The 26,773-nt window shown below is 40.5% G+C and overlaps 1 protein-coding gene across 5 annotated transcripts in view; it reads right to left on the reverse strand.

Annotated features, from left to right (window-relative positions):
- The window catches only part of LOC311077898 (B-cell receptor CD22-like), a 77,867-nt gene that overhangs the window by 45,515 nt on the left and 5,579 nt on the right, over positions 1-26,773 (reverse strand). For 2 of the 5 annotated variants that reach the window (XM_084106541.1, XM_084106542.1), the window contains 4 exons: positions 22,311-22,408; positions 6,671-6,778; positions 1,665-1,827; positions 1,289-1,365 (listed from right to left, as the gene is read on the reverse strand). In XM_084106541.1, coding sequence (XP_083962667.1) covers positions 1,289-1,361 — 73 coding nt within the window. In that variant the 5' untranslated portion in view covers positions 1,362-1,365; positions 1,665-1,827; positions 6,671-6,778; positions 22,311-22,408. Of the gene's footprint in view, positions 1-755; positions 1,101-1,288; positions 1,366-1,664; positions 1,828-6,670; positions 6,779-22,310; positions 22,409-26,773 lie in introns of all 5 variants that reach the window. The other 3 variants (XM_084106545.1, XM_084106544.1, XM_084106543.1) reach the window with 3 other exon arrangements.

A 26,773-nucleotide genomic window follows, 5' to 3' on the forward strand; every position in this document is an offset into this window, starting at 1 on the left:
AATGTCTTAATCCATTTTAGTCACTGATTCAACTGATTTGTTTAAAAAGCTGATTCATTCAGTAAGGAAACACTGTTGTGTTGCTCAGAGACGCGATTACAGTGCTGTGGCTTTGTTTTGAACTATTTTGGCGAAATAGAGCAAAAACAGGAGCAAAACAATATGGTGTCAATATATATATCGCTCACCCCTACGTGACGTGTAGCCAGGTATAGTGTCCCATACTTGGAATTTTTGTTTTGTATTTCACCCATCCAAGTGCACACACAGAGCAGTACGTATTGAACACACACACACACCATGAACACACACACATAGTGAACAGCCATTTTTGCTGCGGCGCCCAGGGAGCGATTGGGGGTCGATGTCTTGCTCAAGGGCACCTCAGTTGTGGGGAAAGAGAGTGGAAGAGTTCATTCACTCCCCGACCTACACTTCCTGCAGGTACCAATCAACGTTCCTATAATGTTGAGTTGTTCATAAAAATGAAGTTGATAGAATGTTTCAGGAACATCACACTAATCTTGAAAAAAACATTCCACTAACATTAAGAAAACTGGACATGTTACCGTTTCCAGAACCAAAACAATGTTTTGAAAATGTTCTTAGAACAATAATCCGTTAGCTGGGATAATGCTTCATGTTGACAGTCTCATCACACCTGACAAACACAGCTGATATAAAGAGCTGTTGTGCTCTGGATCATGTGCTCATCTCATTCCTTTCTGTTTCAAATGCAAAAAGATTAGTTTTACCTGTGACATCAAGCCGAGCTCCAGGAATCACTGTCCATCTTTTCTGCCATGCATCTGTAATTCTGCAGTAGTAGATGCGTTTATCAGCTTCTGTTACAGCCGTCAAAGTGATGCTGGAAGTGTTTATATTTTCACTCAAACACTGAACTCTTCCTTTCTTTTCTGGATCTGAACACAGATTCGGTGATTGTCCATCAGTTACAACAGGTTTAGTCCAGAAACCTTCTACGAGTTTATAACTCTGAGTATATGTTAAAGTACAGGATATTGTCACTGTTGATCCCTTTAATGCACAAACATATGAAGGGCTGTAATTCACTCCCCAATCCTGCAGGCCATCAACCCCTGAAACACAGAAATGAGGAATGAAGAGACTTTCAGGTGTTTTGAAGAAATGTACAAAAAAATCTCTTTTCACTTTTGATCATTTTTATGTTAGCTGACAGTAAAACACTCATGTCCGTTTATAAGTGTGAAGAGCTCAATCATCTTTTGTTAAAATATCAGTATAGTGAGTGAAACTGAAGACTCACCCGCAGTCATGATCACTACGATCAGAGGAAGAGACTTTATGAGAGACGACACCATAGTGACTTCTGCAATCATAAAACTGACAATTATGACATTATGAGCATCATCTATATACAACATCACAAACTCTATTGATAAAGCACATGATGATTAATAATTCACGGCTCATTGAAGGCTTGATGTGAACTGATGATGTTTCTCATGTCAGGCCTCGTGTGTCTAAAGAGCTTCACACAATATTTACACATGAATCTACAACAGATATTGAGCTTCTGGAGTTTAAATCACTTCATCAAATCAACATTCACCTAAAACACTTTTACAAACATCAATCGTAGCTCTACTGAACTATTTTAAATAACAGTAAAATGGTCTTACGGCTCTGAAGTGTCAATGTTTCAGTGTCAACGGCCAAATGAGGAAAACATCCACAGTTTAAGGCGTCAAACGCTGCAGTTTTCACACTTAATATTGTGCAACTAAATGTTGGTCTTCCTCTTCCTGGTTATGAGTGACCGTCATCTCAACTACACAAGAACAACTGGAGAAGAAAGTTAACGAGTCAGATTCAAACACACATCAAGCTTTACATGTATCTCTGTAGAGCTCAGTATTGTCAGATCTTTGTGAGAGAATATGTGAAAGATGTTTGCTTTGAGAAAGAACAGTGTAAAGATGCTCATCATGTCTGCAGGAGCGTCTGAGCAGCATCTTTACAGCTCTTAGTTTCACTTCCTCTTTCTGACACAAACTCTGTGTTTAACACATGACACACACACACACACACACACACACAGAGAGACACACACACACACACAGAGACACACACACACACACACACACACAGATATAACCATCAGCAACTACATTGAGTTTAAGTGGGTCAATGGCAGTTTCTGACAGACGACACAAGCACTCAGAGACCAGACCGACGACAGATACAGGAGAAATAGTTTTAATGGTCTTCATAAACACTAATACATCACTGATGGATCTATTTAATAACTCCTAATAATGGAGCAGTGATGTTCACTGCAGAGCCAAATGACGTCCAGCTCCTCCTCAGTGGATCTAATGGGTGGAGGGAGAGAGTTATGGGTCGGTTAGGGTGTTGTTGGACCGTCTCTGTTGTGTATAAAGCGTTGTTACTTTAAGACATAAGTAATGGGCGGAGTCATGTAATGATGACGAAGTGATGTGCTCAAGTGAATATACAAGTGAATGTGAACATTAAAAGAGATGCAAGTTCTTTCGTTCCTGAACTGATTGTTCTGACTCTTCTTTAGTGTCCTCTGTCTTTATAAAAAGGGAAAGACACGACAAAGTGGCGATGAGGATGTTTGAAAGAACCTCTGCATGTTTGAATTGCCGAAAGCAAGAGTAGTGAAGTGCAGAAAACTTCTGAACGCGACCTCGTGCCTGAAAAGACGTTATGGTTGGCGTCATAGGAAATATTAGACGAAAATGTTGAACAATGGAGCCCATACAAGGAGCGATTTGAATATTTCCTGCAGGCAAACGCCATTGAGGAAGAGAAGATTGTGCCTACGTTCCTCAGTGTGATGGGTGCAAAAACTTATGATGAGATTGTGGCAGTGTTGAGCGCACATTTTTCACCTAAACCGCTGGTGATAGCTGAACGATTTCGGTTTCACAAGAGAAATCAGGAAGAGGGAGAAACTGTTACTATGTTTGTGGCTGCACTGAAGAAACTTTCAGAACACTGTGAATTCGGCGATGTTTTGAATGATACCATCAGAGACAGGCTCGTTTGTGGATTAAGAAGCGAAGCCATTCAAAAAAGGCTGTTAATTGAAAGTAATCTCACATTGCAGAAAGCCACATAAATAAATGTAAGCATGGAACTTGCTGCTAAAGAAGCACAGCACTTCAGTAGCTCAGATAAAGTCCATAAATTGTCTGCTGACATTCCAGAATTCCCCTGGCAAAGCACCTAATAATGCAACATGTTTTAGATGTGGCAAAGTCGGACATCTTGCATCTGAGTGTTGGAGTAAAGAGTTGGTGTGTCGCAGTTGTGGAAAAAAAGGCCACATAGAACGTGCTTGCAGAGGAAAACAAAAGGCTGCTAAACAAAAATTCAGAAAAATGCCTGGCACATCAAAGAACAAGAAGAATGTGTATACAATGCAGTCAAATTGCAAGTACACAGACGACACTGATTCCTCCTCAGAGGAAGTTCCTTTGAAAATTCTAGCCGTGGAAGGAGACTCCAAAGGCTGTTGGGTGACACCTGTCATTGAGGGAGAGCCGGTGTGTGAGATAGACTGTTTATATCGTGTCAGATGCTGTGTACCACAAAGTGTTGCAAAAGCCCGTTCTGTGCCATATGCTATCAGATCAAAAGTTGAGACCGCTCTGGAAGATCTGGTAACCAGTGGAGTCATCGTACCAGTGAGTAACAGTGAGTGGGCTACGCCTATACCCGTTCCTAAAAAGCATGGTTCCATTCAAATTTATGGTGACTTTAAAGTCACAGTAAACCCTGTACTGTCTCCTGACCAGTATCCACTTCCCCTCATTGATGAACTGTTTGCTGGCTTGGCAGGGGGGAAGCGGTTCAACAAACTTGATTTCAGTCAAGCTTACAAATGAAAGTCGATGAGAACTCTAAGGAGTTACTGACAATTGTCACACACAAGGGGCTTTTCAGATACCAGTGTCTTCCTTTTGGTATCACATCGGCCCCTTCGCTTTTCCAGAGGGCCATGGACCAGGTGTTAAGTGGCCTGTCGGGGGTGCAGTGCTACTTGACATCTTGGTAACAGGAAAAACTGAAGCAGAGCATCTAAGTAATCTGGATGGTACACTCCAGTGCCTAAATGAATATGGTTTAAGAGTGAGAAAAGACAAATGTGAGTTTTTCAAGCAGTCATTTGAATATCTTAGTCATGTGATCGATGCTGATGGACTGCACAAGGCACTTTCAAAAGTAAGAGCCATACTAGAGGCTCCAGCACCACAGAACACCAGCCAGCTCTGTTCGTTCTTAGGTCTTCTAAACTACTATGGACGATTCATCACTGGCTTAGCCACACTGTTGAAACCACTACACCAACTTCTGTGTAGTCCAGAACCAGTCATGGGAATGGACACAGCAATGTGAGACCACTTTTCAAGAAGCTAAGGAGCTGTTTACACCTGGCCACTTCATGTGTTTTCTCAGATCGGATAGCTATCCGATCGTGAAAAGACCAGGTGTAAATGCCCTCTGAAACGCATTCGAGACGGATTTGAATCCGATCGCTCAAACCACTTCAGGAGGTGGTCTGGGCCGCATTCCAGACGAAACTGGACAAGTGTAAATGCATCTGGTTGTTGAAACCACATATGTAAATTGTACTCCTCCCAAAAATGCAAAAAAAATAAACGTGTGAGAGCGTGTTATAGGCTATATGTAATGTTATAGCCAGATATGACGACGCTACTGGAACACGCATCACCGCAGATGAGAAGCTGAGCATCTATTCATTAAGCCAACGTGCAAACTATCGCAAATCAAAGTGAAAGTGAAAGTGAGACGCTTAACACACAATCATCATCATCATTAAAAGTAGAGAAACGATATGATCTTACCAGGGCTGTTGCCGCTCTGTCTTATTGTGGTCTTTGATTTTGAAATTTTAGCTGATCAATAAAATGCAGATCATATCTGTTGCTTTCGGTGACGTGCACTCCGTTAAATCTGCATATAGCGCGGGAATTGAAGATCGGATTTAAATCCGTTTCGCAAAAACACATTTATATGACCAGGTGTAAATGGAATCGTTTTGATAAATCAGATAGCTATCCGATCTGAGAAAACGCATGAAGTGGCCAGGTGTAAACAGCCCCTAAGAAAGCTCTGGTGAAGTCCAGTGTGCTAACCCATTTTAATCCAAAGCTTCCCCTGCAGTTAGCTTGTGATGCGTCACCTTATGGTGTGGGAGCTGTGATTTCCCACATCATGCCTTCAGGAGAAGATAGGCCAATAGCATATGCCTCATGCACGCTGAATAAAGCAGAGAGCAAGTATGCGCAAATTGAGAGAGTAGCTTTGGGAATATTTTTTTGGTGTTCAAAAATTTCACCAGTACCTGTATGGCAGGCAGTTTATACTGCTAACTGATCACCGGCCTTTAACCACCATTCTTGGGCCACACACTGGTATTCCCTCTCTGGCAGCAAGCCGAATGTTGATGTTAATCAGCACACACATATGAAATAAGATATAGGAAGGCAGAGCAACACGGAAACGCAGATGGTTTATCAAGACTACCATTACCCGTGACATGTCCCGAAACTAAGCAGAAAGATATTTTCTTCTTTGAGCAAGTCACAGTGGCTCCAGTGACCTCCACACAGGTGAGAAGATGCACACGGAATGATCCAATTCTGTCTGCAGTCATGAAGATGGTAAAAGATAGACATGTGCCAAAGGACACCACCAACTTGAAGCCGTACCTGTCTAGAAGGAATGAACTGTTATTTCATTCAGGATGTCTTCTCTGGGGACAAAGAGTCATCATTCCCCCATCGTTGAGAAAACCGGTCCTCCAGCAGCTCCATGTGGGCCATTGCGGTATTGTGTGACTGAAGGAAATAGCTCAGAGTTATTTTTGGTGGCCAGGTCTTGAGGGGGACATTGAATGAAAAGCAAAGTCATGTCCATCCTGCCAGCAAGTGAGAAATGAACCTCAATTGGCCCCATTACACCCGTGGGACTGGCCAGAAATCCCTTGCCAGCGTGTACATGTGGATTTTGCTGGACCAGTCGAAGGAAAGATGTTGTTAATAACGGTGGATGCCCACAGCAAGTGGCCTGAAGTTGCTGTTATGCACTCTACAACTGCAGAGAAAACAGTAGTGAAACTTGGAGAAATGTTCATCAGTGACAATGGGCCACAGTTTACATCTCAAGAATTTGCTGTGTTTTTACAACGTTGTGGAGTACAACATATTAAATCAGCTCCGTACCACCCAGCCACGAATGGTCTCGCAGAGAGAATGGTTCAAACCATCAAACACGCCTTAAAGACATCACAAGGACAAGGGAGCCTTCAGCAGTGCCTGAATGATTTCCTGTTGTCATACCGAAACACCGGCCATGGGACAACAAAGGTTTCTCCAGCTTCTCTGATGTTGAAGCGTTCGCTGCGCTCTGGATTTGATTTACTGAGACCTTCTACTGTCAAAGAGGTGGTAACTCATCAACAACAGAAGCAAGTTCACAGGAGAGACATGAAGGCTAAAAGCAGACTGTTCCATCGAGGACAAAATGCTCTGGCACGCAACTATAGTTCAGGACCAAAGTGGGTACCAGCGACAGTGAAAGCTCAAACCGGCCCAGTGTCACACACTGTACTAACATCTGACAAGCTTACCTGGAAAAGACACTTGGATCAGCTGTTGCTGGAATCTGCTACTGTGGTGGAGTCTGCTGTTGCCACACCCACTGCTTGTTCGGACATCTCCGATGGTTCCAGAAGTGACTGTGGACACATCAAAAAACAACCAGAATCAGGAACCAACATATCTGTTTCAGAGCCCAAGTCAAGCACAGAACGCCGTTATCCCACTAGGGAAAGACGCCCACCAAAAAGACTTGATTTCTAGTGAAAAAGAAAAAGAAAATGAGTGACTACGAAATTGATAAAGTTCTTTATATCAATTTAGTTCAGTAAATGACTGAAGATGTCCTTGCGTTGAGATTTGTTACTGTAAAAAAAAGAGGGAAACAAAGAGGACATTCTGTTTTGGGGGGGAAGGAGTGTTGTGTATAAAGTGTTGTTACTTTAAGACATAAGTAATGGGCGGAGTCATGTAATGATGACAAAGTAATGTGCTCAAGTGAATATACAAGTGAATGTGAGCATTAAAGGGGTCATATAATGGTACATGCACTTTTACAAGTTGATTGTACTGAAATGTGTGTTGGCAGTGCCTCTACACAACCATCATAAAATGATAAAAATCCATCCAGTGTTTTTTTTTTTTAATCTTCTTATATGTTATCCCCTCTCTCAAATCAAGCCGTTCGATTTTGTGGCGTCACAAAATCGACGCCCCTCCCACGATTGTTGATTGACAGCAGCGTTTCAACACAGACCCGCCCTCGCTCGTGAGCGAGCTGTCAATCATAGTCTGCGTGGACCGGCACGGTCATTGTTGATACGCTGGAGCACTGTCTATGAGCAGAATGGCGTCTAAGCGATTGTGGTGTTCTGTTCTTGGGTGTAATAACGAACACAGCAGTCATTTTGATGTTCCTAAATCCGTACAGCTGAAGACGCAGTGGCTGAGTTTGTTAATGTGCAAACACATTAAATGACTTCAGACCAGTGGCATTGACCTCACTGGTCATGAAGTCATTTGAAAGGATTGTAAAGCGGCTTCTGCCGTCCAGGGTGGGTGGGGCCCTGGACTCCAGGCAATTTGCATACAGGACTAGCAGGGGGGTAGAGGATGCCCAGATTACACTTTTAGATCTCCTTTATAGACATTTAGAGGGTCCTGGTATACACGCCAGGCTCTTGTTTTTGGATTTTTCTTCTGCTTTTAATACTATCCAGCCACATGTTTTAGTCAGTAAATTATTATCAGAATTTAATATTGAGAGTAATCTTGTGAGCTGGATTATGGATTTTTTAACAAACAGAACACAGCGAGTTAAGGTGAATGGTTGTCTCTCTGAAAGGCGTGTCTCTTCCACTGGCTCCCCGCAGGGTTGTGTACTTTCACCTCTACTATACATTCTCTACACTAACGATTGTAGGAGCCAGTATAGTAATAGACACATCCTGAAATATGCTGATGATACAGTTATTCTCAGTTTATTGCAGAAACATGAATCTCAGCATGGGCCGGTGGTCGACGAGTTTGTCAGTTGGTGCGACAGGTCTTTTCTTCAGCTTAACACCTCTAAAACCAAGGATATGCTCATAGATTTTAGGAGAAAACAACTTGGTTCTCCTCCACCCACCTATATAAAAGGAATCAGCATAGAGGTGGTAGAGCAGTATAAATATCTGGGTACTGTGATAGACAGTAAACTCAAATTTGACATAAACACAGAGATGATCTGCAAAAAGGGACAACAACGATTGTACTCTTTTAATGTTGATACGGTTATTCTGTCTTTATTTTATAAATCTTTTATTGAATCTGTCCTTACTTTTGCTTTTATTGCCTGGTATGGGGCATCAGCCTGAGGGAGAAAAATAACCTCAGCCACATTGTGAAGGTGGCTGGTAAGTTAATAGGCTGTCCACAGGTTTCCTTGACAAATATTTATGAGAGGCAGGTTATGAGGAAAGCAGATGCCATATTGGACTGTGTAAATCACTCCCTTCATTGTTCTTTTGAGGTCCTCCCCTCAGGCCGGAGATTCAGAATTCCTTGTTTTAAGTCCAATAGGACAAAGAACTTTTTTATACCTAGTGCAATTCGGTTGCTAAATTTGCACAATTCTTTGACCTAGATGAGTAGTAGAGTAACAGTTTTTAATTAAAGCTGCAAGCAGCGATGAAAGGGCCCTCGCACCCATGCCATCAACACTCGGTGGGTTTAGGAAGACAGAGCATGGTTGGGAAATGTACATTTAAGGAGGTATATATAGTAAGAGTATGTCAAAGTCAGTTACAAAATGTTTTGTATAATGGTGATAATAGCATGCTTCATGACTCAGCTAAGTGTTGCTAGCATGTTTAGTCTGTTTCTAGCATGCTTAGTACACAATAATTATGTGGTTAGTACTGCATTACTGTGTTAACCATGTCAGTTTCTGTTGCCAGTAGGTGGCGTTATGACTATAACTGAATATGAGCATGGATGTGTGTTCAGGACAGAACTCTTATCAAACGTGTGAAGTTTGGTGCAAATTGGACATTGCCTTCTTGAGTAACAACAAAGTCATGTTTCATTGAATTAGCATTCTTTAGCACTTAGCTAAGCATTGTTAGCATGTTTTAACATGTTTCTAGCATGTTTAGAACTCAATGGCATTTTTAACATGTTGCTAGAACGGCATCAACGTGTTAAACATGTCACTTCCTGTTGCCAGTAGGTGGCGCTATTACTATAACTGAACATTCTCATGTAGATGTGTTCAGGCCATGACTCTTATCAAAAGTGTGAAGTTTGGGGCAGATTGGACATTCCATGCCTGAGTTACAGCAAATTCCTATTTAATTGCAATAATAGCATGCTTTAGCACTTAGCTAAGAGTTTGCTAGCATGTTTTAGCATGTTTCTAGTATGTTGTTAGCATGTTTAACACTTGCTGGCACTTTTTTATATGTTATTAGGAGTCCATAACAGTGTTAAACATGTCACTTCCTGTTGCCAGCAGGTGGCGCTATGACTGTAACTGAATATAAGCATGGTCATGTGTTCAGGACAGAACGCTTATCAAAAGTGTGAAGTTTGGGGCAGATTGGACATTCCATGCCTGAGTTACAGCAAATTCATATTTAATTGCAGTAATAACATTCTTTAGCACTTAGCTAAGTGTTTGCTAGTATGTTTTAGCATGTCTCTAGTATGTTGGTAGGATGTTTAGCACCTACTGGCATTTTTTTATATGTTATTAGGAGTCAAGAACAGTGTTAAACGTCACTTCCTGTTGCCAGCAGGTGGCGCTATGACTATAACTAAATATGAGCATGGACATGTGTTCAAGAGATAACTCTTATCAAACGTGTGAAGTTTGGGGTAGATTGTACATTGCCTTCTTGAGTAACAAAAAAGTCCTGTTTCATTGAATTAGCATGCTTTAGCACTTAGCTAAGTATTGCTAGCATGTTTTAACATGTTTCTAGCATGTTTAGAACTCAATGGCATTTTTAACATGTTGCTAGAACGGCATCAACGTGTTAAACATGTCACTTCCTGTTACCAGTAGGTGGCGCTATTACTATAACTGAATATTCTCATGTAGATGTGTTCAGGACAGAACGCTTATCAAAAGTGTGAAGTTTGGGGCAGATTGGACATTCCATGCCTGAGTTACAGCAAATTCCTATTTAATTGCAATAATAGCATGCTTTAGCACTTAGCTAAGAGTTTGCTAGCATGTTTTAGCATGCTTCTAGTATGTTGTTAGCATGTTTAGCACTTGCTGGCACTTTTTTATATGTTATTAGGAGTCCATAACAGTGTTAAACATGTCACTTCCTGTTGCCAGCAGGTGGCGCTATGACTATAACTGAATATGAGCATGGTCATGTGTTCAGGACAAAACTCTTATCAAACGTGTGAAGTTTGGGGCAGATTGGACATTCCATGCCTGAGTTACAGCAACTTCCTGTTTCATGGCGAAACATCGAAATTTGTCAGGCCGCCGAGGACCCGCCCTTCGACGAAAACTCAAGATCTTCGCAATTTAACGTCGCAAAGGCCTTAAGATTACACTCACCAAATTTGAAGATGATCAGATTAAAACTGTAGGAGGAGTTTGTTAAAGTACGAGGCCTGAAAATGGCAAAAACTGCACAAAAATCTGAGAGGAAGTTGAAAATGGCTGACTTCCTGTTGTGTTTAGGGCTATGCTCCAAGAGACTTTTTTGTAGGTATTAGGTCATTACATGTATGTACCGAATTTCGTGCACGTACGTGGAACGTTGCGGGAGGCGCACTCTGTTGAACTTTTATAGGTGGCGCTATCGAGCCATTTTGCCCTGTCCAATTCTGAAACCTATATCAGATGTAAATTTTCGCCAGTTCTGACACGTGTGCAAAGTTTTGTGAGTTTTCGAGCATGTTTAGGCCCTCAAAAATGCAATTAAATGCGGAGAAGAAGAATAATAATAATAATAAATATAGCTGCGAGCAGCGATTACAGGCCCAAGCCGGTGGCACTGCAACCCCGGTGCCTTTACCTAAAGGCACCGGGGTGGCGGTACCGCCGGCTTTGGCCCTTCATCGCTGCTCGCAGCTATATTTATATATATATATATATATATATATATGGCTATAATGAACAGGCTGCGATGTCAAGATTGCAATGCTGGAATGTGTGTGTGTGTGTGTGTGTGTGTGTGTGTGTGCATGTGTGTTCATGTTTTTCTATCCCAGTGGGGACTTCAACCTGAATGCACACAGACTCATGGGGACTCGTGTCACAGTGGGGACCTAAATAGAGGTCCCCATGGGTAAACAAGCTTAGAAATCATACAGAATGAGTCTTTTTGGAAATGTAAAAATGCAGAAAGTTTTCTGTAATGGGTAGGTTTAGGGGTAGGGTTAGTGTGAGGAGATAGAATATACAGTTTGTAAAGTATAAAAACCATTAAGTCTATGGAGAGTCCCCACAAAGATAGTAAACCGTGTGTGTGTGTGTGTGTGTGTGGCGTGGGCGCGATGGAACAGTGGACACATAAAAACATACGTCATTATACAGGACCACATTCAAACTGCAAAGTGTTAACTTATATTTGTGTACTGTCGCAATAAGACACAATATTGTGCTTTTGTAAAATAATTTCAAGCAATCCACCCCCCGAAAGGCGCTAATTTTAAAATTAAACTAAAATGCTCATGGCTGCACGGGCATTCATGGTGCGCATCCACGACAAGGAACGAGCAGAATAGAGTGAACGTTTTTCAGTTTATTCCTACTTCCATAGGAATTCATTTGAAACGCCCGCTCAACCGCTCACCCTGTAGTCTGTGTGAGTCCTAATGCCCCAGTGTAGTGACGGGGACCCTATACTGCCAAAAGAGCACCGTCCTTCGGATGAGACGTTAAACCGAGGTCCTGACTCTCTGTGGTCATTAAAAATCCCAGGATGTCCTTCGAAAAAGAGTAGGGGTGTAACCCCGCCATCCTGGCCAAATTTGCCCCTTGGCCCCTATCCATCATGGCCTCCTAATCATCCCCATGTACTGATATACTGATTGGCTTCATCACTGTCTCCTCTCCACCAGTAAGATGGTGTGTGGTGGGCGTTCTGGCGCAATATGGCTGCCGTCGCATCATCCAAGTGGATGCTGCACATTGGTGGTGGTTGAGGAGATTCCCCCCATCTATGTAAAGCGCTTTGAGGTCTCAGAAAAAGCGCTATATAAATGTAACAAATTATTATTATTATCAACCACTATCAATGTCAGTGCGGACGAAAATATTTTACTTTCGTTTTTAAGTTTGCGATTCAAAAGCCCCCAGCGGTGTCACACGTCGATTAACCGGTGGTAAAATTTTCTCACCGTCACATACCTAGTATATTTTTATGTAAATACAATAGGCCTACCTGATTTTGAACACAAGAGGGCAGTATAGCCCTATGTATGACTTGACTTTTATGAGACTAAATAGTACAATTACTATTTTTAAACTTATAAATAATTATTAAATTTAAAAAAAAAAAAGAATAAAATGAGTTTGGTTGTGATATTTGTATACTTTTATAGAAATAAATGGTGTATAATTACATTTTTAGAAGATGAGGCTTTTAGTGTTTAATTTTTGTACATTACTTCAGTCCCTCACTATAGCAAAAACATTTGAGATGTTTAATATCCGTTCACAATTTAGCATCTTTAATGTATTTTCATCATTTTGAAAAAGTTTGGTGTGAATAAAATAAGCCAGTTTGGAAGAGTAGCTAAAAACTCAGAGTCTGAAATATCCAAAAAATCCACATTCAAACCAAAATATCTGACTTTCTTTTGCTCTGAGCTAATGACTGTTAATTAGAAAGTTGTCCGGCTCGGTGAGACCAATATATATACTCATGTTTGTAACTGTTGGTAAAACTAACCCCCCCACTTTTGTCAAAAGCATGTTGAAAGTGACACACTTCCTGCTGCCAGTTGGTGGCGCTATAAATTTGACTCACAATAGTTACATCCATCTGATCGGCCTCTTATCACAAACACACTGCTGAAGTTTCATCAAGATCAGTTAATGTATGCAGAAGTTATAACACTTCGTGTCTCTCTTTTCTCGCCATAAATTCATTTCCTCGCCACGGCCAAACCGTTCAAGATATCAAAGATCCGTCCGCAATTTAGCATCCTCAATGCCTTGACTTCACGCTGACCGAGTTTGGAGGCGAATCGATGTATTTCCTAGGAGGAGTACATTAAATTCCACAGCAAGCGTTTCCAAACAACCCTAAATAGCCGACTTCCTGTTGGGCTGGCGTAAAACTTAGAGCACGAAAGTTGTTCGGCCCGATGAGATCTATATGTGTACCGAGTTTCAAATTGATTCATGCAAGCGTGTTTGATATATGGACCAAGTTTTAGAACCCCGTTCAAGGGGGCGCTGTCGAGCCCCCCTGCCACGCCCGGCTACCAGATTCAGCCCGTCCCTGATGACCGTGGGTTCTGACCTGTGTGCAAAGTTTCAAGAGTTTTCGAGCAAGTTAAGGGCCCCAAAAGCCCCTGAAACCTTGAAAAACAAAGATTAAATGGAATATACAACCCCCCCCCCACACACACACACACACAGACACACAGAGAGAGAGAGAAAATTCTCCAGAAAATCCACATTCAAACCAAAATATCTGACTTCCTGGTGGTCTGAGGTTATGACTGTAAATGAGAAAGTTGTCCGGCTTGATGAGAACAATACACCTACCAAGTTTTGTGATTCTAAGAAAAACTAAGCCCCCATTTTTGACTAAAGGTGGCGCTACTGAGCCATTTCACCACGCCCGTTTCTGAAACTTTTCACATGTCTACTGGATAATAAATGTGATGTGTCTGTCGAGTTTCATGCATTTTCAAGCATGTGAAGAGTCTCAAAAGCATCCGAAAAGAATATTAAAGTTTAATGCATTGCCACGGCAACAGTATCTAAGATATCAATAATCCTTTCACAGGTCTACATCTGCCGTGTGTTTACATTATACACATAAAGTTTTAAGCAAATCGGGTAAAAATAAGAGGGTGATTTCAAAGCATTTTGAAAGTGACACACTTCCTGTTGCCAGTTGGTGGCGCTATAACTTTGACTCACAAATGTCACATCCATGTGATCGGCCTCTTACAACTAACACACTGCTGAAGTTTCATCAAGATCAGTTAATGTATGCAGAAGTTATAACACACTTCCTGTTTGAATTATTCGCCATAAATTCGTTTCCTTGCCACGGCCAAACCGTTCGAGATATCAAAAATCCGTCCGCAATTTAGCATCCTCAATGTCTTGACTTCATGCTGACCGAGTTTGGAGGCGAATGAATGAATTTCCTAGGAGGAGTACATCAAATTCCACAGCATGCGTTTCCAAACAACCCATAATAGCTGACTTCCTGTTGGTCTGGCGTAAAACTTAGAGCACGAAAGTTGTTCGGCCCGATGAGGTCTATATGTGTAACGAGTTTCATATTATTACATGCAAGCGTGTCTGATTTATGGACAAGTGTTCGGATCCCGTTCCAGGGGGCGCTGTCGAGGCCCCCTGCCACGCCCGGGTACCAGCTTCAGCCCGGCCCTGATGGCCGCGGGTTCTGACCTGTGTGCAAAATTTCAAGAGTTTTCGAGCATGTTAAGGGCCCCAAAAGTGCCCGAAAGGTTGACAAAATAATAATAATAATAATAAATATAGCTGCGAGCAGCGATTACGGGCCCAAGCCGGTGGCACCGCAACCCCGGTGCCTTTAGTTACCTAAAGGCACCGGGGTGGCGGTACCGCCGGCTTTGGCCCTCCATCGCTGCTCGCAGCTATATTTATATTTATATATATATATATATATATATATATATATATATATATATATATATATATATATATATACATACACACACATACATATATATGTATATATATATATATATATATATATATATATTATTGTTCAAAAGTTTGGGGTCAGTAAGATTTTTAATGTTTTTAGGAGAAGTCTCTTCTGCTCACCAAGGCTGCATTTATTGATTAAAAATACAAACAAAAACAGTAATATTGTGAAATATTATTCCAATTTAAAACAGCTGTTTTCAATTTTTAAATATTTTACATAGTAATTCATTTCTGTGATCAAAGTTGAGTTTTCAGCATCATTACTCCACTCTTCAGTGTCACATGATCCTTCAGAAATCATACTAATATGATGATTGATGCTCAATAAATATTCATTATTATTTTCAATGTTGAAAACAGTTGTGTACAGATTTTTTTTTTTTTCAAAATGCTTTGATGAATGTAAAGTTCAAAAGAACAGCATATATTTCAAATATATATATTTTTAACATTATAAATGTCTTTACTGTAACTGTTGATCAGTTTAACTCATCCTTCATAAATAAAAGTACTGATTTATTTTATTTATTTCCCCAAAAAATAAAATTTTAATTATTACTAACCCAAAACTTTTGAGCGGTAGTGTTTAACGTTACAAAAGCTTTAGATTTCAGATAAATGCTGTTCTTTTGAACTTTCTATTCATCAAAGACTGTACACAACTGTTTTCGACATTTAAAATAATAATGAATGTTTCTTGAGTATCAATCATCATATTAGAATAATTTCTGAAGGATCATGTGACAGTGACGACTGGAGTAATGATGCTGAAAACTCAGCTTTGATCACAGGAATAAATAACAGTTTAAAATATATTAAAATAGAAAGCAGCTGTTTTAAATTGGAATAATATTTTACAATATTACTGTTTTTGTTTGTATTTTTAATCAAATAAATGCAGCCTTGGTGAGCAGAAGAAACTTCTCTGGTATGTGCGCGCCACAGACTGCACGCACGTCCGCTTAGAGTTCCGCCTTTTGCCGTCCGTCAATATTACGTTATTAGAAAAATATTTTTTTAGAGAATCGATTTTTTGACATTTGTGAATCGATTCAGAATCGTCCACGTCCGCATCGCGATGCATCTAAGAATAATTTTTTTCTCCCACCCCTAGATTTTATACAACAGGTTAATAAACAGTTACAATTAAGTCACTTACATTTTAGATGCAATGTTGACTGTTTTTGTTCTGTTTCAGCAGCGAAAATAGTTAAACAAAGATCACGGCAGAACCATCACGCATCACGTGTTTTCTCATAACTGAACGATTCAGCATTTTTAACGAATCGGTTAACTCAAAGATTGAATGATCAATCCATAAACATCTGTCTTAATCATGATCGACTCATTCGAACGAATCGTTTGAACGAATGAATCAATGACTCGCTTATTAAGATGGATGCCTGGCGACACCTAATGGCGGTTTAGTGTTGTTTAAAAGCATCATTCTTTCCCACATGTGTGTGATTTGTGTGTGCAACATTATCATTATTTTTCTTACACTATTATATTAGCGATTTAAAAGCACCCACTCGTGTCACACGTCGATTAACCGGTGGGAAAATATCCTCAGACACATACCTAATACATGTATATTTAAATACAATATTGGCCTACCTGGTAAAAAGTTTTATATACTATTTTGATGTCCTTTTGGACACAAGAGGGCAGTATAGCCCTATGTTTGCTTTTTTGTTGAACCAAATAGCACTAAATAGCCTGTTTTAACTTTTTCATTCTTCTTGAATTGCAAAAACAGAATAAAATGGGTTTAGTTGTGATATTTGTATACTTTTATATAGAAATAAATGGTATATAATTACATTTTTAGAAGATTTTTAGTGTTTCCTTTTTGGACATTATTTAATCCCTCGCCATAGCAAAACCGTTTGAGATATTTATTATCCATTCACAATTTAGCATATTTAATGTAGTTTCATCATGTTGAAAAAGTTTGGTACGAATAAAATAAATAGTTTAAGAGGAGTGGCTAAAAATTCAGAGGCTGATTTTGCAAAAAAATCCACATTCAGACCAAAATATCTAACTTCCTGATGGCCAGAGCTATTGAATGTAAATTAGAAAGTTGTCCGGCTTGATGAGAACAATATACAAACTATTTTTTCTTTACTGTAGTTAAAACTAACCCCCCCACTTTTGTCAAAAGCATGTTGAAAGTGACACACTTCCTGCTGCCAGTTGGTGGCGCTATAACTTTGACTCACAATAGCTACATCCATCTGATCGGCCTCTTACCACGAACACACTGCTGAAGTTTCATCAAGATCAGTTAATGTATGCAGAAGTTATTCCACTTCCGTGTTTCTCTTTTCTCGCCATAAATTCGATTCCTCGCCACAGCCAAACCGTTCGAGATATCAAAAATCCGTCCGCAATTTAGCATCCTCAATGTCTTGACTACATCCACACCGAGTTTGAAGGGGGCACGGTGAATTTTCTAGGAGGAGTATTTCACATTCCACAGCAAGCGTTTTCCAAACAACCCATAATAGCCGACTTCCTGTTGGGCTGGCGTAAAACTTGACTGGGGTAAAGTTGTTCGGCCCGATGAGATCTATATGTGTACCGAGTTTCATATTAATTCATGCGAGCGTGTTTGATATATGGATCAAGTTTTAGAACCCCGTTCAAGGGGGCGCTGTTGAGCCCCCCAGCCACGCCCGGGTCCCAGCTTCAGCCCGGCCCTGATGGCCGTGGGTTCTGACCTGTGTGCAAAGTTTCAAGAGTTTTTGAGCACGTTAAGGACCCCAAAAGCCCCTGAAACCTTGATTAACAATATAAAAGCAATAGTCAAATCCCCCCCTCCCCTCACACACACACAGACACAGAGAGGGAGAGAAAATTCTTCAGAAAATCCACATTCAAACCAAAATATCTCTCTTCCTGTTGGTCAGAGATGGTTCATGTAAATTAGAAAGTTGTCCGTCTTGATGAGAACAATACACATACCAAGTTTTGTTGCTGTTGATAAAACTAACACCCCCACTTATGACTAAAGGTGGCGCTACTGAGCCCCTCACCACGCCCGTTTCTGAAACTTTGCACATGTCTACTGGATAATAAATGTGATGTGTCTGTCGAGTTTCATGCAATTTCAAGTATGTTAAGAGTCTCAAAAGCATAAAAAAAGAATATTAAAGTTTGATGCGTTGCCACGGCAACAGTATCTAAGATATCAATAATCCTTTCACAGGTTTACATCTGCCGTGTGTCTACATTGTACACATAAAGTTTGAAGCAAATCTGGTAAAAATAAGACAGTGATTTCAAAGCATTTTAATAGTGATGTACTTCCTGCTGCCTGTTGGTGGCGCTATAACTTTGACTCACAATAGTCACATCTGTGCGATCGGCCTCTTACAACGAACACACTGCTGAAGTTTCATCAAGATCAGTTAATGTATGCAGAAGTTATAACACACTTCCTGTTTCATTTTTTCGCCATAAATTCGTTTCCTCGCCACGGCCAAACCGTTCGAGATATCAAAAATCCGTCCGCAATTTAGCATCCTCAATGTCTTGACTTCATGCACACCGAGTTTGGAGGCGAATCGATGAATTCCCTAGGAGGAGTACATTAAATTCCACAGCATGCGTTTCCAAACAACCCTAAATAGCCGACTTCCTGTTGGGCTGGCGTAAAACTTAGAGCACGAAAGTTGTTCGGCCCGATGAGTTCTATATGTGTACCGAGTTTCATATTATTACATGCAAGCGTGTCTGATTTATGGACAAGTGTTCGGATCCCGTTCCAGGGGGCGCTGTCGAGCCCCCCTGCCACGCCCGGGTACCAGCTTCAGTCCGGCCCTGATGGCCGCGGGTTCTGACCTGTGTGCAAAATTTCAAGAGTTTTCGAGCATGTTAAGGGCCCCAAAAGTGGCCGAAAGGTTGACAAAATAATAATAATAATAATAATAATAATAATAATAATAATAATAATAATCCTACCGAAAACAATAGGGCCTTCGCCCTTTCAGGGCTTGGGCCCTAATAATAATAATCCTTACGAAAACAATAGGGCCTTCGCCCTTTCAGGGCTTGGGCCCTAATAATAATAATAATAATCCTACCGAAAACAATAGGGCCTTCGCCCTTTCAGGGCTTGGGCCCTAATAATAATCCTTACGAAAACAATAGGGCCTTCGCCCTTTCAGGGCTTGGGCCCTAATAATAATAAACAGAGCAATTCCAAGAGGGTCCTCACACCATCGGTGCTCGGGCCCTAATTAGTAGTTTGTGTTGTTTTATTCGTATGTGTATGTGGTGTTTACCTGTTGTGCTACCTTAATATGTTTACCTCGCTGTAAGACAAGTTTCCCTTAGGGGACAATAAACTGAAACTAAACTAAACTAAACTAAACTTTGTTTTCGAAGTGAATATTCCCCACGATCAACGTCAATGCTTTCATGTTTGCGCAAATAATTTCACACACCAGACTGCTTTACAAACGAGGTCAATATAAAGCTGGTTTTGCTAAGAAGCTGCTCCTGAAAAGAGGATCTGTACCAACTATTCGTGTTCCTGCTGCACCTCCAGAAGAAGAAGTGAGTGTAACATTTTATTAACCTTTATATTAATATTTATATTAATCTTTGCAAATCGTTTGCTGCACGCTTCACGATGAATGCGGCTATTTACACTCAGGGTACATTACGGCATGTTTTCTATATACGACGTTCTCAATATAATTCATAATCCCATGTTTATAATGAACAACGTGTTATGGTTATTGTGTTACGGTGTTACGGCACAGAACAGAGGGGCGGGGTGAGCAAAGCTCATTATCATTTAAAGACACATGCACTGAAACGGCGTGCTGAAAACAGAGCTGTTTTTGACCAGGCAAAATTAATGTTTTCTTACAATACTAATGAGAATTTTTAATTAAAGTATATTACAAACTTTTAATTTAGACCTTAAAGAATCATATTAGCTTGTACAAAAATGGCATTATATGACCCCTTTAAAAGAGATGCAAGTTCTTTCGTTCCTGAAATGATTGTTCTGACTCTTCTTTAGTGTCCTCTGCCTTTATAAAAATGGAAAGACACGACAGTCTCGCTCCACCCATTACACCCAAATTACATCCAGAGAGAAGAGCTGGACTTCTCTCTCCACCCACGACTCTGCAGTGAACAGCCTCTCAAAATAGAGGAATTACATCCATTACTCAAATCCAGGGCCTGAAATTAACACCCGACCACGCGCCAAATGCGGGTGAATTTTGCAATTGGCGGGTAAAACTGTCAATCTACCTGCCACATTGGCAGGTAGCCAATGAGAATTGAGTGATTCATTAGTTGTTGTTTTTTGCGTCTGTTGTTTTTTTTAAAGTCTGCGACATAAAAGACGACGTTTTGGATGTGCGAGTAACAGTATTAAACTGTTGCCGTGAGATGGGATGAGATGAGATAAAGCAAAGCTGACGTTGGTTACGGTACAATGACTGTTACACAGATGTGTGTGCGTGTATGTTGGGAGTTGGGAACCAGTGAGAAAATATCCGGTACCCGGTAACTTAACAATAATATTAATATTAATTTAGTTCTGCTTAACGGTTCCTGAAGGCTGTAATTAACAGTTGCCAGGAACTGTCTACTGACTAAATCAGCCATCGATACAGCCGTGTGTGATTTGTTTACATACGAGCTGCGGTAACTTAGGTCTATATCTGTTAGCACGGTGTGTGTGTGTGTGCGTGCGTGCGTGCATGCGCTGGCATGCATGTGTTATCAAGCTTACTGTGAATTGTCATTGTTTCTGTAGGGTGGATGAACAGAAATGGTTAGCTGTAGCAGGGAACACATACACAAATGCAAACCAAGCGCGCATCCGAGTGAAGAAAGTACGGCGTGTGCGCGAGCCACACGAGAAAACACTGTACCCGCATCTCTGATCGCAGCGGCAACGAGCACTTTGATCACTTGATTTAAAAAACACATTTCAGCGCTAGATCGCCTCTTATTTAAAAAACGAACGAAATGAATGCTCTGCCAGTTAACTGGAGATGTTTTATTTATTTGTAGAATTGGTACATGACATATGACTATGTCTGTGACAGCAAATCAATGAATAAAAATATTTTAAAAATTATAGTCTGAGTTATTATTACTTATAATGATTTCGTTAATAACTTGACAGCACTTAAATGTGTATTCTTACAAGTTAAAACAATGTTTGTGTGATTTCTATTTTTCACCTTTATGAGGCAAAAAAAAAAAAAAAAAAAAACTGGCTGGTAAAAAGTTACTGTGGCAGGTGGATTTTTAAATCCACCTGCCACAGTGGCTGGTGGTCAAAAAAGTTAACTTCAGGCCCTGCTCAAATCTTTATGTAATGGCACTTTACTGCCATTACAGCAGCTTTTACATCTGACTCTTGGACATGTTGATTTCAGAAGTAATGTAAGTTACTGGTTGTATTTTTTCTGTACTGTTCACTATGTGTTAGGAGAAGCTAATGTGGGCTTCATATGAATTATAATTATAATGTATTAAAAATGCACATATGTAAAATGAATGAAGCTTTATACAGTCAGGATGGGAAATGAACACACGTCACCAGCCAAATACTGGAACTTTAGGACAATAGCTGGTTGTTTTGCTTCATCTGCCAGTCAGGAGCCTTGTCCAAATATTCACACTTGTGGTCTTGGCCACTTGAGAGCACGACTGTCCCATGTCTTAAAATGTCAAACTGCAGTGCCCTTAATGCCCACTAAACCCACACTATCTCCAATACCACTTCAGAGCGTTATTCAAGGCTAAGCGTATCCCATCATGCATTATGTTCGGAAACTCATGTGCCCTGAAATCGCAAGATGTCGAGGAAAACATTCCACCGTAGTTTAAATTAATTAGCATGCATATTATTTGGTTGTAAAAACAAAGTGTTGCACATTTTTTTGGTGTAAAGATGAGTCTGGTTTGTGTAAAGATGAGTCTTTTTATGATATAATTCATTGGATGATATCAGTAACATGGAGGCTTAAGACTCAATACACAATAAGCAAAAACACATTTAACTGTGACATATTCATATCTAATAGGATGCCATGTCACACTTTAGAAACATACCATACATGTGATGTATGAATCTCAATTTTTAAAAAAATTACCCATGTGACTGATTTTGTGGTCCAGGGTCACATATATGGAAATGTATTATGTAATATTTCGCATTATATTTTGCAGTATATTCCCATATATTTTTGTTCTGCAAGGGGAGACACCACGGCAATCAGAATCACACCCACCAGATTCACTGCAAATAATGACACAGCAATAATGACAACCCCTGGTGAAGTAAAGCCTGTGCCGCAGAGAAACAGCCGCTTCAGGAAGCACCCAGCTCCTACAAAGAGAGGAACAAGAAGAAACAGAACATCAAGAAAAGCACAAAAACAATATATTCAAACTAAGCTAAATCAATATTGCAGAACTGTACACCTTAAAGACAAAACAAGGACTTATACTGTCACAGAAGTATAAAGATCACCCGAGCTCAGAGCTAACTACAGGTCATAGGTTAGCAGAAAATGACTGAAACATCTAAAACCACATGGTGGTAATCAATACAATGGATGGAGACTGTTGCAAAACAGTCGGAAACATTAAACAGGTCGTGACAGTAATATGAAACAAATCCACAAACACAAATAAATAAATGATCCAAACAAAACCCAAAAAGGAACTTTCAAGCCCACTTGGGCACTGGACGAGGAGGTGATGGACCCCAAAAGCAGCTGCGTGGCTCAGAGCGAGGGAGAGGAAGAGGAGATCTACACTAAAGGGTTAGTTCACCCAAAAATGAAAATTCTGTCAGTAACTAGATGTACCGCATGGCGGTACAAAATATGACCGCCGCTCAGGCCTGCACTGGCTTTCCACAAAAATAAATGACGTGGAGCAATTTGGCTGTATTGCGTGTTTATGTATATACCTAAAAAAAGTAGTAGTATGTGCATGTCTGTCTGTGTGTGTGTGTATGTGTGTGTGTTTGTGTGTCTGTGCGTGTATGTATGCGTGCGTACATGTGTGTGCGCGTGTGTGTTTGTGTGTGTGTGTCTGTGCATGTGGATTTGTATGTGTGTGTATGGGTGTGTGTCTGTGCGTGTGGATGTCAGTGTGTGTGCATGCTTGCGTTTGTTTGTATTCCTGCATGTGTGTGTGTGTGACAGTATCGTCCTAAACCAGCAACCCTTCGCTCAACACCACCATCTGAGTGGCCGATGAGTGTACAGTCACTAAATGTGCACATAAATGAATTTATTTTATACCCCCCCATGGATGAAATTCTACGAAACTTAGCATACCCCCAGAGGATGTCAAGTTAATCATACACATGAAATATGGTGCAGTTCTGAACATCTCAACTGAAGATAGGGGCGATTAAAGCAGAATAATATTGCATTTTCATTTTTTATGGGAGGGGCGCAAATCACAAATGAGTGATTATGGGCTAGGTTGATGTGGGCCCTTAAGACCAACATACCATAAAAATTTCTTCATCCTCGGTGCCACGGTTCAGGTAGTTATTTAGGAAAAACTGCATTTTTTGGGTTTGGGGGGGCCCAGCGCGGGGGGGGAGTGGCCCCCGGGGACCAAACGAAATTTTTCCGTAAAAGTCTAGTGGGGCCCCACACCTGGTATCGTTGACGGAAAATTCAGTAAGATGACGAAAAAAAAAAAAAAAAGAAACTTTGACAATCCCTATATGACCGCTTTCGCTAGCTACGCTAGCGGCGGTCATAATAATTAGTCATGTTGTTCTGTGTGGGCCTCTGACGTGAGTTCACGTAGTGTAACAGCGCAACGTCAGAACGTAGGCTCACTATTGGCCGACGCTGGTCATGTGTGTGATGCTGGCCAATAGTGAGCCTACGTTCTGACGTTGCGCTGTTACACTACGTGAACTCGCGTCAGAGGCCCACACAGAACAACATGAATAGTTGAATAAAGTCGTTATTTTTGTTGTTTTTTGCGCACCAAAAGTATTCTCGTTGCTTGATAAACGTATGGTTGAGCCACTGTAGTCACTTGGACTATTTTAAACATTGTCTTTACTAACTTTCTGGGCCTGCAAGTTTCAATAACATGGAAGCCTATGAAGGGTGAGCCAGCTCTCAGATTTCATCAAAAATATCTTAATCTGTGTTCCGAAGATGAACGAAAGTCTTACGGGGTTGGAACAACATGAGGGTGAGTAATTACTGACAGAATTTTCATTTTTGGGTGAACTAACCCTTTAAGGAGAGACTGCTCTCACTCAGCCTGCCCTAACACATGACCAGAGGACCGTGATCCAATGACGTAATACTCACGACGGCACATACAGAGATCATAGAGGAGCTTCTTTAGTGGCTATAGTGGTTTGGCAAAGTCCAAACGCATATTTTCCTCCTTGAAGGGCACTTACAAACATTTGTAGGGGTTTTCCAAACGAAAGTGAAAAACTGGATCCCTTCACAACGGGCCTGTAATTTTATCATTTATGGTCATGTGACCCAGCGAATACTCGTAATTCGTTTTAAAGCCAGATGGCGGGAGAGTTCGAGTTAACTAACAAACAGAGCAACTCAAGTTGTTTTGTTTTGTTCGAGATATAATTCACATATTTTGTCATGTTATGTTTAAATAAGTTTCATAGGTAAGAAATGTGTTAGTAATGTGCAGGGTCTAAAGATGACACGACACATTTTAAAGTTGAGAGCAGAGAAACACACTCACCGTTTGGAAATTGCTCTTGCTCTGAAAGTCATGAGGACTCAAATTTTCCCGCGCTGTGGGCGGAGCAAAGGCGTCACGTCACAGGCGTTAATCTGACTGGTGTTTGCAGTTTCATTAATCCTGTTTGATTGGTTATTGTTGCACCGCTGTGCACAATGTTATTTTTTTGTTTTATTATTAACTGTTAAAATGAATTGACTATTCTGGTTCACTGTGTTTATTTTGTCCAATTTCAGTTTTCTACTTCATCACTTATTTACTTCTGGCCTTTCATTATACAGTACTTAAAACCTATAGGCAATGTTAATTAGTGTGTGTGACTAATATCCTCTAGATGGCAGTCTGGACACACACATGAAATATCAGTTATAATGATAAAATACACATCAGCAAGGAGAGAAATGTTTATTTGAGATGCTGGTCTTTTAAACACTACAGGAATTATTAGGATCCTCAATTAAAGATACAGTAGAACAAAATCCAGTCAACAGAGCAATCCAACATGACTGAGAAACTAGAGACTTTAATACAATCAGATACAGATTTTACTGAGTTGAACATGAAAATACTGCTTTACAGGGCAATTATTAACATACATAAATAAAATTTGTAATACTCCAGTGAAGCAGACACTAAGGGGCTGTCACATGGCCACTTCATGCGTTTTCTCTGATCGGATAGCTATCGGATTTGTGCAAACGGTTCCATTTACACTTGTCCACATGAATGCGTCTCAGCTAAACGGATATGAATCCGATCTTCTAATTCCCGCGAAAAATGCAAATAAACATTTCCGGTGAACTGAAATGGCATCCACTGTTATTTTGCACTATTTGGGTTTGCGAATGCAGTCAAAACGAAAAAGAAAAAACTTGCTTCAACGCTTACGCAACAAAAGGCAGCACTTACTATGTGCAGTATTTTCGCTGTCGGCAGTACTACACTTTAAAAACCAGCGAGATACTTGGATGAAAGCTCGGAGTCAACACTGGTGGGAAAATATAGTACAGGCTTCTTTTTCTGAACAAGACTGGCAATCCAGTTTTCGAATGGGGCGCCGTACATTCGATTACCTTTGTGTCTGCCTGAAAAGTTATTTAATGAGGAGGCACACTCATCTCCGTCAGGCTACACCGGTCGATAAGCGCGTCGCCGTGGCCCTGTGGTATCTCGCTACAGGCAGCGGGTATAACACCATCTCTCACCTCTTTGGGCTGAGCCGGTCTACAGTATGCATCTGCGTGTGGGAAGTATGCAGTGCGCTGGTGTCCTGCATGCAGAAATGCATTCAATTGCCCACAGGCCAGAGGCTCCTGGACATTAGGGATGGGTTTGAGAGAAGATGGGGTTTCCCTCAATGTGCAGGTGCCATCGACGGGTCGCACATCCCGATAACGGCTCCACAAAACAACGCCAAGGACTATTTTAATCGCAAAGGACATTGTTCCATAATCCTGCAAGCTGTTGTAGATTATCAGTCACAGTAAGTAACCATTAACATTTTTATTTATTACAAAGTTTGCTAATGTGCAAAGTCCTTACATGGACATAAATCACTTTGGCCCATTTTATAAGATTTTTTTTTTTACATTAAGTATATTATATATTTGTATAGTTTATGTATAGTATTTTTTTATACAGTCAATGTCTAATTAGCAATCTCCATTAGGTTCACCAATATCAATGTCGGTTGGGCAGGCAGTGTTCATGATGCCAGAGTTCTCCGCAATTCAGAGATCTTTGACCTGGCAGAGAGAGGTGCTCTTTTTCCAGAGGTAAAAACATGATCTTTCATTGTTGTCCTAAGAATAACAGAAAAACTATCAACATAGGTTGTCTATAAAAATGTTACAGTAAAGATGAGAAAAATGTGTGAATTTGTAAAAGCAGCCTTTAGTATCATTATTAGTAATAAAAAATATAGGTAGTATGTGTTTATTACACCAAGATATACATTTCTGTTATCACCATACTTCATTTTATGGACAAA

This window comes from Abramis brama (assembly GCF_963993115.1).
Source record: "Abramis brama genome assembly, chromosome: 2".
Taxonomy (NCBI): domain Eukaryota; kingdom Metazoa; phylum Chordata; class Actinopteri; order Cypriniformes; family Leuciscidae; genus Abramis; species Abramis brama.